General features: G+C 34.9%; 1 protein-coding gene across 3 annotated transcripts; it reads right to left on the minus strand.

Annotated features, from left to right (window-relative positions):
* Positions 1 to 1,274: 1,274 nt before the first annotated feature.
* On the minus strand, positions 1,275 to 16,928 carry LOC109038832 (diphthine methyltransferase homolog). Of its 3 annotated transcripts, none has more exons than XM_072302282.1 (6): positions 16,777 to 16,928; positions 15,444 to 15,550; positions 7,002 to 7,344; positions 5,699 to 5,953; positions 4,042 to 4,180; positions 1,275 to 2,673 (listed from the first exon to the last, which is right to left on the minus strand). In XM_072302282.1, exons 3-6 carry the CDS (start codon positions 7,342 to 7,344, stop codon positions 2,298 to 2,300), a joined length of 1,113 nt encoding a protein of 370 aa, XP_072158383.1. In that variant the 5' UTR covers positions 15,444 to 15,550; positions 16,777 to 16,928; the 3' UTR covers positions 1,275 to 2,297. The 3 variants fall into 3 exon arrangements, with proteins under 3 accessions (XP_072158383.1, XP_072158394.1, XP_018909587.2); XM_072302293.1 differs by having other exon boundaries at positions 15,444 to 15,611; XM_019054042.2 differs by lacking the exon at positions 15,444 to 15,550.
* Between the last annotated feature and the right edge of the window lie 160 nt (positions 16,929 to 17,088).

The raw sequence follows: 17,088 nt of genomic DNA on the forward strand, positions 1-17,088 counted from the left end.
CAAGATGAGGATGCGAAGCATTGTGTGATGAGTGAGATGACGATGAGATATAAATTATCTGTTCAAGCTGAATTTAGTTTTTTATTTCTGAATGATGAAAGAATCTCAAAGGATCGAAATATGACTAATTCTTACCTATAGCTTGCAAGATAACACCCTGAGTTATGAATTTTTCCAGTATCGTTGCAATATCAGTAGAATACCTATTAGCGGCACTCAGTGTCCCAGTGTCACAGTATGTCATACATGATGTAGGTAATTCTCATCCAAATAAGAGAAGAATAAATATTTACCTTCATTACCACCAAGTAGATGAAAGTTCCACTGTGAACTTGGTTGGCTAGTAAAAATGCAAACAATGAAGCAATTTCTTTTATTTCCTGACTCCAAATGGTAAGAATAAGGCATAGTAAAAACTGTATTTATCATTTCTCAATTAATGCAAGGTTGACTGTTTGCATGGAAATGACAGTACATGTATTTTCATCATTCTTAAATTACCTTTGCTTTTATGAGTATTTGTCTGGCAAGTAATATTTTTCTGCATTTCAATTTAGACATGTGCGAATTTTCATCTGTGAAAATTGTAAGTTAGTTTCGAATCTCAAAAAATATCTATTTTTAACCATACTGCAAAACTGTTAGTATTTTCTAATTTTGAAGCCTGAAAATAAAGTATATTCAACATTTGCTTCAACTTTTTCCCATAATTTCTCTTCTGTGCCCAAGAATGGGTTGGAGTCATGAAGTCCCAATTTTTTCTGGTCATTTCAAGTATAATACCTATTAACTTATGGATACTGTTCATCTTAGGTTTTTAGTAGAGGCAAAGTTACTGTTTTTTGCTCTGTCTTTTTCTTGTTTCATTTTCTTTTTCCTCTTCCTCCTCTCTGTTGAATATTTGTATTTTGTATGAGTTTGTTAGTTTTATAATTAAGTAACTGTTCCCAGAAAGGAGAAAAATCATTCATTAGAAACTCATACTCATTTTATTGTATCGCCATTTCTTTCCTCCAGTTTCTGAACCACATAAGTACCTGCTGTCTCTAATTTTTGGTCAACTAATGAGATAAATCACTCCAACTTATCTTTCCAAGTTTTTGAGATGAAATTCTCAGTGAACACCTCTTTTTCAAATAGTGTTCAGAAGTTAAGAAGTGATGAAACTTAGAAGAAGTAGGTATATTTCATCATTTTTGAATCCCATTCTCCTCTCAGGTATTCTTTACGTCTCCAAACTTTAATCTGGTCGCAGGACAAAATGATTCAATCCGTTTAAAAAAAAACCAATTCTTTATTTTCATTAACTTTTGAGAAAAAGTTGAACTTTTTCAACAAGGCATAGGAAATTCCCAATCCAAAACTTCAAAACATCCCTTCACAATGGGAACTAAGTATCAGAGATTCTAGCTTCTTCTGATGAGAGTAACCCTTCCTTTTATCGTCTTTGAAAATTTATTGTCCTTAAGCCAACTAATACACTACCTCTAAACGCAAAACGAAAACCAAGTAAGCATTCATCCATTCATTTTTTAAAGTTTACTCCCAAAAGAAAAATGACTGAGAATCTCTCGCAGAGAACAAGCACGAATATGCTCTTCTAGAAAAAATAGATACTTCCAGTTTGCCAAAAAATAGAAAAAAAAACGGTGATTGAACCTCCTCATTTTTTGGTGCTAAAAAACAAAATTCGATAAGTAGTAATGATAGAAAAAAGAGTGGAATGAAAATATGTTATCTGTTTTGAAAATATTTGAATTATCCTTTTGAGTAATAAATTTTTAAAAAAAAACCAACAAATGAATTTTTATTGTCAACCAGACATATTTATGCATATTGCTCATCAAAATACTACCCGCCACATAGCAACACTTCTGAATGCGTTCAAATTTTCATCTCAGTAAGCGCAAAAAACAGTTGAGAGCTACTCTCTACCCCTCTGCTCTGATCCAATTTATGGCGCACTCAAGGAGGTACCCTAGTGTATCCCTATGGAGACTCTGGTGTGTCCTATCAATGACTGAAGTTGTAAAATGCATTACTCAATTCCAAGATTTAAAACTTTCCAATAGTATTTTCTTTTTTTCCAGAAAGCTAATCAAAATGTTTCCTTTAATTTTGTATGATTTTTTCAGAATGCGTGAAAAGATTAACAGAAAATGTTAATACCTAGAAACTGAAGGTTAGTTTCCACCTACAAAAATCTAACATGAGACCTACAATGTCGCAATCTCAGGTACGGATATTGCAACTTTAGGGATTGACATACGTTCAACAAATGCAGGTAAAGCTCGAACTCAGCTTTCAGGGCTTCCAATTTTGTCTACATTGACAGAGGCTATGAACATTTTATGGTCATAGAAAGAACACATTGCAAGAAGATAATACCGGAAATTAGTATCAAAATTAAATTTTCTTTTCATTTCCTCTTTGCCATAATAGCAGAAATCTATACCATACGCTATGCTGCTGTTTTCTTTGAAAGATGTAACCACTTCCAATTTGTCACCATGATCTGCGACAAGATGAAAATTATTGTACATACAAGCTGTTGCTAAATTGACACCACTCTCAGGATCCCACTTGATTCTCCAAATGCCGCCGCCTAGATTGATGGAATTTATCGGATGTTTCATCTTCCGCACATCCCAAACTCGAAGTAGTTCATCATAGCTGAAACAAATTATTGAAATCCAGATTCACTTAAGAGCAGTTCTCTAGTCATGGCGGCATTGATCTCATAGCATTTCTTAATACAGCAAGTCTTGAAAATAGGCAACACCAATTTCCATCCATTTAAATGTTTGTAAGGCAATCGATTCTTGGCGAGGCAGCTTGCCTCACCTAATATCGATATTATCAGTGGATTCAAATTGAGGAAAAACAATGATGCCAACTGACTGGACCACTAGCCACGGTACAAGGTTCGGTAAGTGCTGCAATAATTTCTTATCCCTTATCAGTAATACTTGTGAAATAGGAACTTTCCAAATTCAATTAATTCATAAGAAAATAGTTTTATTTTATGTGCATCAACTCACACTTCCCGCTCACGAAACACGAAAGTCTTCTTCAGTCAAATCCAGTACTATACTAATTTTAGAATTCTTTCCGATGAAAGAATTTTTCCATATGCTGATTACTTTAACAAAATTAAAGGTACCTTGTATCAGAAAAGGAAGAAAATGTGTGTGAAACCATGCTCCAGTAATTTCCCTGATATGAATTTATTGATGGACAAAGAACTCAAATATCTTGAAAAATGAGTTACCAGTAATTCAGTTCATTTTTATGGCCATGGAGAGCATTGAGTTGTATTTTAAACGAACAATTCTGAGTTTTAGATATGGTAGACAAAAAATTTAAAAAAATTGTTCTTAAAACTTCATTTAACTCCATTTTCAATAAATATGACTGGTTTGATTTGATATTTCGAGCGGTTTTTGTGCTAAAATTGTCATGAGGACATGCAGCAGGGGTGAAGGAAGTTTTTCAGAGCAAAAGTTAGGTGCAGTCTCAGCCTCAAAATTCCCTCACTAGTTAGTAACAAAAACAAAAATTCTGAATTACTCGTTCTGCACCTTTGTCTTTAATTAATTGCGTTTGGGAACTACTTATGCAAATTGTTAAACCATATCAGGAGAGTGTATGGGAATGGGATGAGAAATTGTTAAAATTCAAACTCTTCAATTCTTCATGGAATTAGAGAGAGGATTTTAAAAGTTATTCTCCCTCTATGGCAAAGTTATTTAGACGAGCGTCAACGATGCTCATCCTTGGAACACGGGAGAAAAAATTTACTGAATTCACACTAAGGATGTTAAAATTCTGCACGATGACTCTGTACTGTCGACATGAATGCTCTGACTATTAGCACAATATCCTAGCAATGTTGACTGAACAGCCAGAGCATTCAAATCATCATTTCAGAGTTATTGAATTGAATTTCAACATCTGGTTGTTAATTCAGCAACTTTTTGCTGAAAAATTAAAATTTAAAAAATACCGATCAGAATGTTCCTCAAAGAAACTGAAATTTACCTGCCAGAGGCAAGATATTGATTGCTGATGGGGTTACAATGCAATGACGTGACACCTGCTCCATGAGTTTTACAAGTAAGCTGAGCCTTGTAATCTGTGCACCTTACATCAAAGATTTTAAACAAACAATCGTCACCACCTGAAATATTAAAGAGAAAAAATTAAAAAAACAAGTCAGGCTTGGAAGACGAGACAAACTAAATTTGATTTTTTGTGCTTTCTATAATTTGTATTTTCTTGTAGTGAAAGTTGAAACGTTGTGGTCAGTGCCTGGGGCTAGTGTCTAATTTTGACCTAGTTAAGGAAAAAGTACAGAAAATTGGGCATTTTAATTGTTGGGAGAGGAGGAAAAGGTTCCCTCGTACAATTCTGAAGTTTCCTCCACTCTTTCCTCAGGGTAGTAGGGGCTGTGCTTCTCTGGAGAAAATTTTTTACAACTGTTATTTTCACAAAATTGCACCAAAGTTCTTGGTCCAAGTCAAGAAAAGCATACTGCATGCAGTGGAGAATTTGCATGTAAATTTTTTATTGCTTCATCTGAAAGTGCTTAAAGAGCTGATTTCACAGTATTTTTTATAATTTTTTTTCAGATATGGGAAATAGTAAAAGAATAGATTTAAAAATGAGAAAATACACCGCCTCGTAACCTCATTTCCCATTGAAACACATATATTTTAGAAGATTAGATCATGTCGTCATATCTTCTCCAATAATTGTTTAATTCATGAACTAAGGGTATCCTCGTGATCAGTTCACTCAGTAGTTTCCACTTAAACACGAAATTCATCGAATTTCAAACACCTGCAAATTCTCCATTGAAGTGATAGCATTTTAAATATGAACTATGGTTTAGATAATTTTTTCTGGGGAAACCAAGATCAATCACACAGGTCAGTCATTGCGCAGCTTTTTTGAAATCCACTCCCCCATCCGGCCCTAACTCGCAGCACTCAATGCTACGTCACAATGGGTGCTCCCATAAGAAATACATTGCAGGCACTCAATACTACGTCACTGCGCAGTAGAGAACCAAAACTCGTCCTCGGGAATGACTGACCTGTGTGGATTGGTCTTGGGGGAAACCATCAATACTATGAAATGCCTTTTTGCACTGGAGCTTTTTTGCTTCCCAAGGGAATCGATATGCCGTCTGCAATTTGGAAGAATAACTTTGTTTTCAACAGAGGAGCATTGGCTAACTGAAATGCTGAATATTAAATGTTATCCTCAAAAAAATTGTTCTAGTTCGACAAACCATTGGAACGAATCATTCAAACCGTAGGTTCATATCTTCAAATATTCTAGAGATATAGAAAAAAAATCATTTTTTTAATCTTCAGCCACCCTTGCGTTACACTGAATTCAACTTTCAGAATTAACTTGCACTTTATTCGTGAGAAGACCAGGAAGTGGGCGTTGTTGAAAAACTTGAACTCTTATTTGGTCATCCTATCTTTGAAAAACATTCCTCTCCTGCCGAATTCGCCTCTAAGCACTGGATTCCTTTTTCTGGTGAAAGTCATACCTATCTTATGGTAATATCGCATTTACAACATGAGTTGCGTGCAGATTAAAATTGGCATGATGTGCCTGCCTATTTTGATAAATTACAAACAATTGCATCTCATAACTCTATTTTTTACTCACAATTACATACCTGAATAAATGCGAGAGGAATCACACCTGTCAAAACAGGTTATCCAGGCCTCATGACCATGAGCGTTCCAGTGGTTATCTTGACTTAATCTGTTAGAATCTAGGGTAAAAACGGTTAAGCCTCCATGCGAATCACTGATGACAATTTGATACACACTAGGATCTTTATTCCAATCTAGTGAAAGGCCTAAAATTTCCTTCTCCGATTCTTTTTCAAGCTTTGCTCTTGCAAACAACTTCAGCTCACAAACTTTTCCTGATAAAACAAAAGAGATATAAAAGGAATCAATCTCGTGGGAAAATTATTGCTGATTGTTTCACGTAATCAAAATGAGAAAAATAAAAACAGATTTGGTCCTTAAATTATAAATAAATAAAAATAGGATAAAAGAAACGAGTCAAAGAATTTTTAATTATTTCGTAATTTTTCCTTCTTTCCTTGGTCAATTTTTTTCAAAACAGTGATGAAGATAGGACGTTAAAAATTAAATAGGTACCCAATGTAAGTTTTCAGGAATATACTTTGCAGCGCTTTAAAAAGTGAAAAGAGGCTAAAAAACTGAAAACTAGGAGGAAAATTAAAAAATTAAAATCGATCTACTTATTAACTGCAGGAACTTCACTTGACTCTTTTTCTGCCCGGAAAGAAGTTGGTATTCTTTACCTTTCGAAAAATCAAGGAAAGATAGAAATTCCAACAGATAGTTTTAAAATATATTGCTGATATAAGATTCACACCTTTTTCTTTAACAAAGTAAGGTTTCTCTCCGCAAGCAATTACCGACAAGTTGGACTAATTTTGACCTCTTCTTTTCCTTCCTAGGATGCTAGGGGCGGGGATCAAATTTACAGCAAGGTGCAGGGATTGCCTTCTTGTTCTGGGAGGTAAAGCAAACAACTAGTCAAAATAGTTGTTTTGTAACTTAACGTCACATTCCCACCAGCGGTCAAACTGAAACTGCAAACCTTACCAAAAATGTGTACACTTGGGAGTTAGACCTGACATAACATCAGTTAAAATAAATCATCTGAGAATTGCCTTTGGAGAAATATTCACAAAATGAAGATGTCGAGTCATTTTGTTTTATACTGATTTTCAGCATAAAAAAAGACACTTTGATTTCGTACAAAATTTTCAAGGGTTTTCCAATTTTCACATTTTAGCTATTTTTTTACATTTTTTACTCAGGACCTTGACGACTTTTTCAAGTCAGTACCTGGTAGAGCAAAATTCACGACTTTTGTTCTAAAAATTTGCCCAAAAAATTTCCTACTTGAAAAGAAGGTTCCTTTCGGTAACAAACCTGGTATCAGCTGATAGATATCCAGTTCTCCCGCTGCAGTAGCGACTCCCAAAGCAGGATGCCCATTGAGTAAACGATCACACCACTTCATGTCCAAAATTCCTGCAGTGATGAGACTTTGATCCACTTTTACAGTAAGGTTTGTTTTTATTTCAAGAACGTAGATACACCCGACACGTTCTCTGCAACTTGCTCCACCATCTGCTTCTGCTGTGTCACCTTGATCTCTCTGTTGATACGTACCGCAGACCAGGATGTTCTGGAATTGCAGTATAGGGCACCACTCCACTGAATCAGCGAACAGTATGGTGTCCATGCTGGTTTCTAATTTCAGGGCTTCCATCTGAAATGATTAAGCAGTTGCATCAAGACATACAGTTCATGCATTCAGTATGGAGACAAAAATACTGATGAAAAAAATTCATGTGGAGACAAATGTTTTGCTTTGAAATGAGATTCTTATGTTTAGCGCACAGTATTGCACGTTTGTTCAATGTATTTTAAATTTTTAGAGCCTATGCTTGGTTCATCGAAACTTCAGTCTTCAGATCAATTTTCAAGAACAATTTTTGAGCACTAAAAATCGTCAGACAAACTTTTGACAAAAGGTCAACGTTACCAGATTTAAGAGTGCCTGAAACTTTTTGGCCAAATTCATTGAATGTGATTTTCAGTCTGCTTCCGTAGGATAAATTAAAAAGAAAAGGGGAAAAAGGAACATTGCTAAACTTTGAAAAAAGAAAAAAAAATTGTATATAGATTGGAATATTTGCTTTCTAGCTTTAGACACAGGCATTTTTAGGTATTAGGGTGATTTTAAAGAAAAATAGAAAAATTATTGAATTACAAAAGGAAACTTTATTATTTATAAGAAATAAAACTTAACAGAATTTACTGTGGGAAATAAATAACTTGGCTGCAAGTGATGCTTTTACATGAGGAAAAAAAAACTGTGTGAAAAATGGCTTTCAGAAATACTTTCTGCACAAATAAGTAAGTTATTCAAAGCAAACAGAGCGAGAACTCTTTGTTGAAAAGGGGGGGGGGGATTAAAAAGATACAATAAAAAAAATAAATTACTACAAAAAAGAAAGAGGTGTAATCATAGGTACTCTAGTGGAAAATGTCAACAGTAATATCACAAGAGGGATGGGTTGTAAATTACGTAAAAGATTAATTAATTAATTACATAAAATTTTGCACAGTAACGTTCAAATCATTTCCTTACCTAACTTAACACTGATTAAATCTAAACAAGTATACACTGAACATTAAGAATACAAATACAAATGACCTGAAATTTGAGGTAGAAACAATTACTACATGTACTTAATTCCTAAATCACATACAAAGAGCAACAATATTTTAGGTACGTGAGGCGCAGATAAACATCATAAAACGCTGAATAGACTTTGATTTAATTCAAACAAATTTCAACATAAAAACTTAACATTAACTCTCTCATGGTGAATAGAATTACAATTTTCTTGCAAATACCCTAGATATTTCTACATTTTTTGTGGGGGGGGGGGGGGGGGCATTTGATTGATGCATGAATATATGTGATAGTCCCATTAACGATGTACTATAAATGCCACAGAAATCTGTGAAAGTAGAGGTTTTCTAAGAGCTAGTATCTTCCCATTTAATTTGGGATGCAGTTAAGCCACCTTTCAACTGATTGCCCTCTTAAACGCCTACTAGTAGAAACCCAACCCACAACCTTTTCTTGGCAACCTGGTATTGGCCATTCATTGCACATATACCATATCAGCTGTTGAGCCATGGTTTCTTTCAAAATACCCTCTTCTATGCCTCAGCTGTTTTGAATATACAAATAATGTTTGTACCTTTCACTTCATGATAAGATTAAAAAATGGAATAATGCATTTATTTGCTCTCTTAGTCTGTAAAATAGCACACCCTGAACATGGACATGACCAACATGAACACCCAGGGGCAATATAGGTCTGTCTGTTTGCTTGTTTTTATTTATTTACTTATGGTATCATATTGCAATGAATAATATTTTTACTTAATACATATGGTATATTACATGATACATGTTACGTAATCATATATTTATGATACAATCGAATTTTGCACTTAAGGATACAGAAACTTATTAGATTGAAATTCAGTTATTATGTAGTTAATTTAGACCTAAGCTAAATTGAGAGAATTAGAACCGATTTTTTTCAAAACGATATCAATGGAAACTAAATTCAAAGTGAACTTTGGACACATAAATATAACTTACTGAGAATAAAATGTCCTAAAATTGCTTTTTGGAAGATAAACGTAAGAATGAAAATTAATTTATGCCAAATACTTTTGAGATGACATAGGATTAAATACAGTTGAGTGGTATGGATCAGAACACTTAAACAGGATTGCCACAGAAAGTAGTACACAAAATTTCCTGACACTTCCGAGTTATCTTTGATTGTGACAACTCTGATGTAAGGAACATGGAATATAGCTGATCGACATAACTTTGTCTTAACATTTTTTTTCATGGTTAACTAAGCATTCATACAAGTTGTCTACCGGTTTTGTTTTTTTTTTTAAATTTTTCCTTCACATGTAACCATCAACATTTATTATTTTCAAAATTCTTCTTACTCATCAATGTTCCTTTAGTTTTTAACGGGATCTTAATATTTCAATGCAAAACTCAAAACTCATGACAAATTGAAGCGATTAGGTTGGGAGGAAAAAGGAAAAAGTGTCAGTAATAATTTCGCAAATCAAGAAAACTGAATAAAAATAAATAAAAGGCATTTTGTGGCACTAAGCACCTAAACTTACATTTCTTACCCAAACAACTAGTGCATTGCATGAATAACAGCTTAAAATGTGTAACAGCTACATCCACGAGAAGCAAATTTGTGCAAAATAGGCATGGTAAATAGGTAGATGTTAAAGTACTCATGATTAACTAGGACTAGATTTGTACAATAACTAGTACACCGGGACGGATAAGTGTAAATGAGCACTTATGGACGTGTACTTATAGATCGAAATCAATTATCGAGTATCTAAATTTAAAAATGTCAGATTATTATACTAGATTCTGTGCATTATAAATACATGTATGATTTATATATTTTAGAGCTCTGTTCAAAAAATATTTTAAGGATGTTCACCACTGGAAAAATGACTACATAATAGTGGAGTAAACACCATGCCACAGACTTTGAAGAAGCATGTATGCCACAACTATAGTGGTACATCTGACCAGTCTGAGGTCATGGACATTAGCCTGGTCCCTCTCTATCACTTCTACGTGAGGATTTAGAAAATTAAAGTCATGCCAAGAGCAGAGCAAAGTTGGGAGGAGAGATATTTAATCATCTCCCATCGCCTCAGATTTTTGTATTTGCTCATTATTTTCACATTGTAGTTGCACCATTATTTGGCCATAATTGAAGGGGCACGGGTTTGGATTTTAGCACTTAGCTTGCAAAATAAACAGGTGGTAGTGCAATCAGCAGTGCCTAATTACTGTAGATCAAAGATGACAATAACATGTGACTGATCTCACTACTGAGATCCACCAGTGACATCTAAAAATCTCTATTTTCTGCTGAAGTCATAGGTGACTTTCTTGGTTCTGCTAAGCAGGGTCAAAGAAAACACCAATGAAATGAACAGAATGATCTTCTTCATGATGCATACAAATATTCAAAGTTGATGATCAGTTTTAATTTCTGGCACATTCAGAAAGTAGGAAAGAGGGAAGCAGCCTGTCTCTCAGATTTGACAACTCACAAAGATCTAATCTAATTCAGACGATACCACATATTAAATTAATCGCATCTGTTGAGAAGAAATTGTATGGATTGTTAAGGAGTTCAGACCAGCAAAATTTCATTATTTTGTGATGTGGGTTTGCACAAAAAGTATTCGAAATTAGACATCTTGTTGCAAAATTTGAGGTTAGCAGGATTGAAACAATTTCCTTTCCTAGCAAAAAGAAAAGTCTCTTTGATTATAAATTTAAAGTTACAATATTTGTACTAGCAATGCTGGCAAATTTACTTTTCAGTTCAGCGTTTTTCAAAATTGGCACACGAAAAGTGAAATTTTCACAACTTGTGATGCTAAGGTCACAAAGGAATATCATAGAACAAAGTAACAAAATTTAGCTAGCGCTGGATTCCTTCAAACACGCCGAGGTTTTCTTTTCTCGAAACTTTCAAAAGCTTATATCAGCAAAAAAACAAAACAAGAAATTAAAACTACTTTCGCCATACAGCTATAAAATTATCTTAATTCTTAAAAAATTCATGTCATCCATATGATTTTCTGATACAAAAAATTTGCATTTCAGTTACCAGCTGTACCTCAACTAACAATATATCTCTTTTTGAATTTTCTTTTAATTAAATCATTTAAGAAATGATTGATTTCATTCATCTAGATAATAGCTTGATTTTTCATTTACAAAAAACTCATTGCACAATTTAAATCTTCTTTGCTGGGCCCTTAGCATAAGGGGGAACATTAAGGTCATGATGAACAGTTAAAAGTCGCAAACATTGATGAAACTGCAAAACAATAGATCTATACATCAATGTATGAAAATTTGCACTCATTTTTTATTTTCCAAAAGAATGCTTCTCAATATTTTTGCCCTAAATTATCACAGGATATTTTAGAGAGAACGAAGAAAAATCTAACAAAATTTTGTGTAAAAGTAATGATCAAACTATTTTTAAAAGAATAAAATGAGACAGGAAAGTTACGACGTCACAAACTGTGAGTAACATGGTTTGGTGCTCTCACCATTAAAATGCTGTTGAAGATAACCAATGAATAGAAGTTTCAGTTAGATACCATCAGGCACAACTACTATCGTACACAAATTACTTGCAGAAACTACAGAACACTTAAAAGGAGAAGTGCTGACTCAAAACCATTTTAGGAGACTTGCGATACGGAGTGGACCCTCAACGTAATAATTCTTTGGGCCCTCCAACAGGTGTAGAGGAGAGGAATCTCTCTTGCTTGGTCACTTAAAAATGTAAGAGGTTCTATGATAAATTGCATCCAAACAGAAATCTAACTGACCTACTAATAATCTACCTGCCTAATAATTTTGTTCAAATAAAACAGTGTTGGTTGCACTGAGCTCATTAAATTTAGTCCCCTAAAAATGGACTTTGTTATGTTAGATTGTTCACTGGACTGTCCCAGAATAAGTGTTTAAGTCACAGCCATTTGCCGGAATTGTAGCAAGAATTTTACAAATCGAAGAGATAACTGAAGCAGTAATCAAGACTGGCTGCGCCTAACTGTGGAGATTTAAAAAATGCAAAATGCAGTAGCAATGCTACAGATGCAGATTGAAATGTTACTTGTGGCTGAGGATGATTTTGTTTCAAGTAACCTTCATTGGAGAGGAACCGACAAAGTCGAAAATATATTTCATTAACATTTTCAATAATTAATCAAGGAAGGAAGAATTGATGGCAATATGAGCAAATACTTGAGCAATAAGCATGAAAAATATTGAGCAATTCATTTCGTAGATACTTGGTTTTTCTTCCAGTTAGACTTAAAATTTAAGAATTGAGGATTGGGAGCTTCAATGGATCACTGGAAGTAGTAAAATCTTTTTGTGGATTTTAGAAGATTTGATAAATATTTTTAGAGTCCTGGCACTGTATCGATCAGAAAATTTTTGATTCTAAGTAAGTCCAAATAGATTATTCACTTTTTTTACTGCCTTAGAAGAGTTGAAAAGTTGATAGAGACCATTACAGATAACTTGCCCTTTTTCCTTGCATACTCGGAATAAGGAATTCTCTATTCCTGGCACACAGCAAAAAAGAACAAGTTATCTGAAACGGGTTCTACCAGGGAAGCAGAAAGTTCCAGAATGCTGACTGTTCCCTGCAATCAAGCACTATTGTCTGGAGGGCAGATGTCCACTTTTAAGGCAAAAGACCTGATTTCACAATAAAATGTGCAAATTGCCCCACTTAATTAAAATATTGAGAAAAAATAGTTTTTTAAGATCATCCAAAGTTATATGAAAAATTTAAAAGGGTTGATCAGTTTGAGCACTAAATCCAACGACATCAAGTTTATATTTGTAAATTATTCCACTGAAGTATTTTTCCCTCTCCTCTTTTCAATTTGTCAAACTACTGTAACCTCTTTTTCATAAAAGTTCATTAAAAACTTCAATTTACTGTTTGATGTTTGGTTCAGTTTCCATGATGCACTGCCGAATCAAAATTCGGGCGAGGCCGATGCTCCTCCGCAACCTTTCAGCAGAGCTTTTACTCCCTGAATATGTTGGTCGAACGTCTTTCCCGATTTCTTCAATCACGTCAAGTAACTGCGAATACTTTGAATTACCAGGCGCCGGAGGTAGGCCTTTCGGAGCATTTTGATTATCAATGTTCTGACTGTTAATGCAACTGGGATTGGTAGGTTGGTAATTCGGACTCCCAAGACTCATGTTCATTGGATTACTTTCAAGGTTGCTTGCAGCGTTCAAATTAAGCGGACTTTGATTGTTGATAATTTGTGGACTACTGACCATTAGATTCATCGGGACGGTGGGATTTTTGGAGTTTGAATGAATGCTGTTTCGGTTGGCATGTTTGGGAGCAGGAGGTGGAGTCAAGGGTTTGGCAGGAACTGAGACAGCTGTGATCGTTATGTCTGGAGGTATATTCAGACTCGCAGCCAGATTTGAGGCTAGCATTTTCTTGCTCTCCATGTCCAAGTAGATATCATCTCTTTGATCCTTCATTATCCCTCGCCGATGGAAACCTGCAGCACGAGAAGTGAAATCAGTCACAGAGAAAAAAACCACCTCCAACTATTCTGTTATTGAAAAAGACCACGCATACTTAAGCCGCATGGACGGATGGCATACTGTGAAACAGTCACATGTGCTGCTTGGTAGAAATAGCACTGCTACAGCACTCCGACCTGGCAACCGTGCTGATTCAACTCGAGGCCTGACTCAAACCCTTAATAACACCTTTCACTGGTTGTTTTAATGTAAACATAAAAGGCTTGAGATTTTCTTCATACATAAACATGCCTCAAGTTCTAGTGCATTTTTGCTACTTTAAAATCAGCGAAAATTTTGTGATTTTGATCGAAGATTCTAAATCTGCTTCAAATGTTAATGAGACTTGGTTCAAATACACCTTGTTATGCATGCTATACTTGCATTTCCTTATCCTTGTCTAATAAAATCTTCATGAAGTGCATAAAAATGTGCCATAAAAGGTTATAAACCATAGGGACACAATGAATGAGGATGATTGATGCTAATTAATGAGGATACACTACTGTTCTACTGCGTTTCTTGGGCAAGCAACTTTTTCCTTTTCTTTTTTTCTCTTGACAGCAGAATTACTAGGCCAATGGTACTTGCTATAATAAACAATGATAGTTTCTTATAAATCCATAAAAGTATTATTACATAGTAAATTAGTAGAAAGTAAAATAAATCAAGCGTAACATCATGGAAACGATTGAAAATTATGACTGGGTAAATGCAAGGATTTGAAACAGGCCTCTCAGCTAGTGCTTCATGCCACTACCTTACCTACTTTAGAACTGTTACAAACGGAGTGCTATTTTGCCACTTCAGAAAGCAACTAAGTATAACCCTCTTTGCCACCTGATAGAAAAAATTTTATGGGTCTTCCAGGTGGTCCATGCCCGAAAGTGGCTAAAACGTCCAATAGCTTAATATGAAGAAACTTTTTGCCACACTTCCATCAAAATCTAAGCGAGATGCTGTGTGACCTCGAATTCCTCCATGGTCATGTCAAGTGAATTGAATAAAAGCTAAATGATGGCATTATTGATGGTAGAGATCACAGAATTAAACACTTTGTATGGATTACAACTTGGAGGGGAAGGAAGGGATACCATAGGCAAGAATCATGGTTTTGAATGAGAGCATGGTATTTAAATAGAAGACTTGGAGTCGATCATTTTACCAGGTGAACGAATTACTAGCTTGGAGGACGAGTGGATAGATGCAGTTTTTGAAATAGTTGAGATATTAACTAAGGATTTCAACTAAGACTAGTCTTAGAAATATTCTGTGAAAGTTCACTACCAGAATTCAATTTATAAGCATCAAAAAATGAATTTGAACCTTTTTTGACGTCTTGAGGGTCCATATGATTTTGAAACTTTAAACACTTTCCTCTTGAAATAGCGAGAACTACACGTATCTCACTTGTCCTCCAAGTCCTTCAAATGTTCGTCTGTTGGGTCAAAATAATCAGCCTAGGTAGGTACTGATAGAACCACATTTTTTACTTCAGTTTTTTCCTAGTAGTCCAACAAACTACTTTCATTCTTGCAACTGATCCTTTTTTCCCTTACGTTATACGAAAAAAAATTGTCAAGATTAGGCCAAAGAAAACATGCTGACAAAGCTCAAATACTTACTTCGACAATGACACCTGCTGAAGGGCTTCTGGTAATGATGATTGATGATGGTTCAGTTCAATTTTGGTCAACCACTTTTTTCAGTGCAAGTAGAATTTTAAATCTGGCTGTAACAGTTATTCAGGAGCACATCACAAATCTGTTATTTTGCACTTTTTCTGCAATTTCCTACAAAATTTTATCATTGAAAGTGTGAAAGATGATGAACTAAAACTCCTGTTCAATATATGATAAAAATTATGGGTAAGGTTACACATAGTTTTTTAATTAGGCTGGTTGGGCCCTGAGAAATTGCGATTGCAGCAGGAAGTAATCCTACAGAGGTGGCAAAGGATAGTAGTTCTGGAAAAGTAGCAGTGAAGCTATGTTTTGAACCGTTGCTTGATTAGCAGAAAGGCTGTAGTGTGATAAATTGCTGCATTAGTGTAACTTATAACTGTGATAATTATTCTAAACCGTCAGGAACTGGTGTTCATAAGTACAACCATGTCCTCGGGTATATCTATGATAAATTGTATAATCACAACTATCAATTGTAATTTTCTAACCATTTGAAGAGTGATGTCTTTATAGTTTGAACTGTCAAGAATCACTATTACTTTTAGCTATGGTTTGTTAGTGGCAGTAACTGCTATCACTGTTAGCCATAAAAGGACACTAAGCACATGCCTAGTTTGTTGAGAGAAAAGTCAAACAAAATTATTAAATTAGAAAACATTCAATCCGTTAAATGGTTCTGGTAAGACACTAATCAACTAAAGATCAATGTTTGTCTCAAATTACAGTGAGCTAACTCTCACAATGTAAAATAAAAGTTACACTTGCAGCGGCAACTGAGCACTTCCACAGTAGAACTGACTTAGTAAGAGGAATCAGGCAGGGCAGATACTGCAATTTCATTGATGCAGTCTTAAATGGTCTGATGTATAATACATTGATGGCAAAACGCAGAGACTACATAGCTTCTTCAGTGACGTTTACTTCGCAGCAACCTCACATAATTGCTAATGAAAAACTCATTAGCATATAGATCCTGATTTGGCTTCCCTGAACAACCCTGTGAAAATTTCATGCAATAAAGTTGGCTCCTGTCGGTTCAGCATATACTAAACTTTCGGCAATATACTAAAAGAGGAATTAATTCAACATTGTGTGATCATGACTCGTTGTTTCAGAATTTGACTGTTAATACATACACGCAATTGGCTTAGGTACAGATAACAGCGAACCGAGCATCTTTTGATTTAGTAAGAACATCTGTTCTACGACTGCAAACCCTGCGAAGAGGGAATAGGACAAGGATTAATAAATTATGAAAAACAAAATTTGTTACCTATTATGGTCACAGTTGCGGCAACGAGTCACGAGTCTGTCAAATTGTAAAGAACTTTGTCAATTGTAAAGATTAGAGGGGTGACAAACACGAGACTATTGCACGGTATTATGGTATTATAAACAAAGCATCATGGCAATTTTATCATGGTCGTGCAGCAGGTCGTGTAGAGGAGCAGTAGGAGCATGGTGCATGGAGCAACTAATTTGCACCAGTCAACATTTTGCGAAATCATGAATTTGATGGCTGTTGTTTCTGCTGAGTCCCCGAAAAAAAAGTACCATGATTTTCAACGTTTATTTTTCGTTCTAG

This window comes from Bemisia tabaci, chromosome 1 (genome assembly GCF_918797505.1).
Source record: "Bemisia tabaci chromosome 1, PGI_BMITA_v3".
NCBI classification, from domain to species: domain Eukaryota; kingdom Metazoa; phylum Arthropoda; class Insecta; order Hemiptera; family Aleyrodidae; genus Bemisia; species Bemisia tabaci.

Bases quoted from the DNA above. Each gene is read 5' to 3' on its own strand.
- LOC109038832 (XM_019054042.2), bottom strand. From the start codon at position 7,344: ATGGAAGCCCTGAAATTAGAAACCAGCATGGACACCATACTGTTCGCT. The intron at 5,954-7,001 runs GTTTGTTACCGA...TTGTTTTATCAG, and splicing joins TATCTATCAGCTGATACCAG to GAAAAGTTTGTGAGCTGAAG. The intron at 4,181-5,698 runs GTATGTAATTGT...TTAATATTTCAG, and splicing joins TTCCTCTCGCATTTATTCAG to GTGGTGACGATTGTTTGTTT.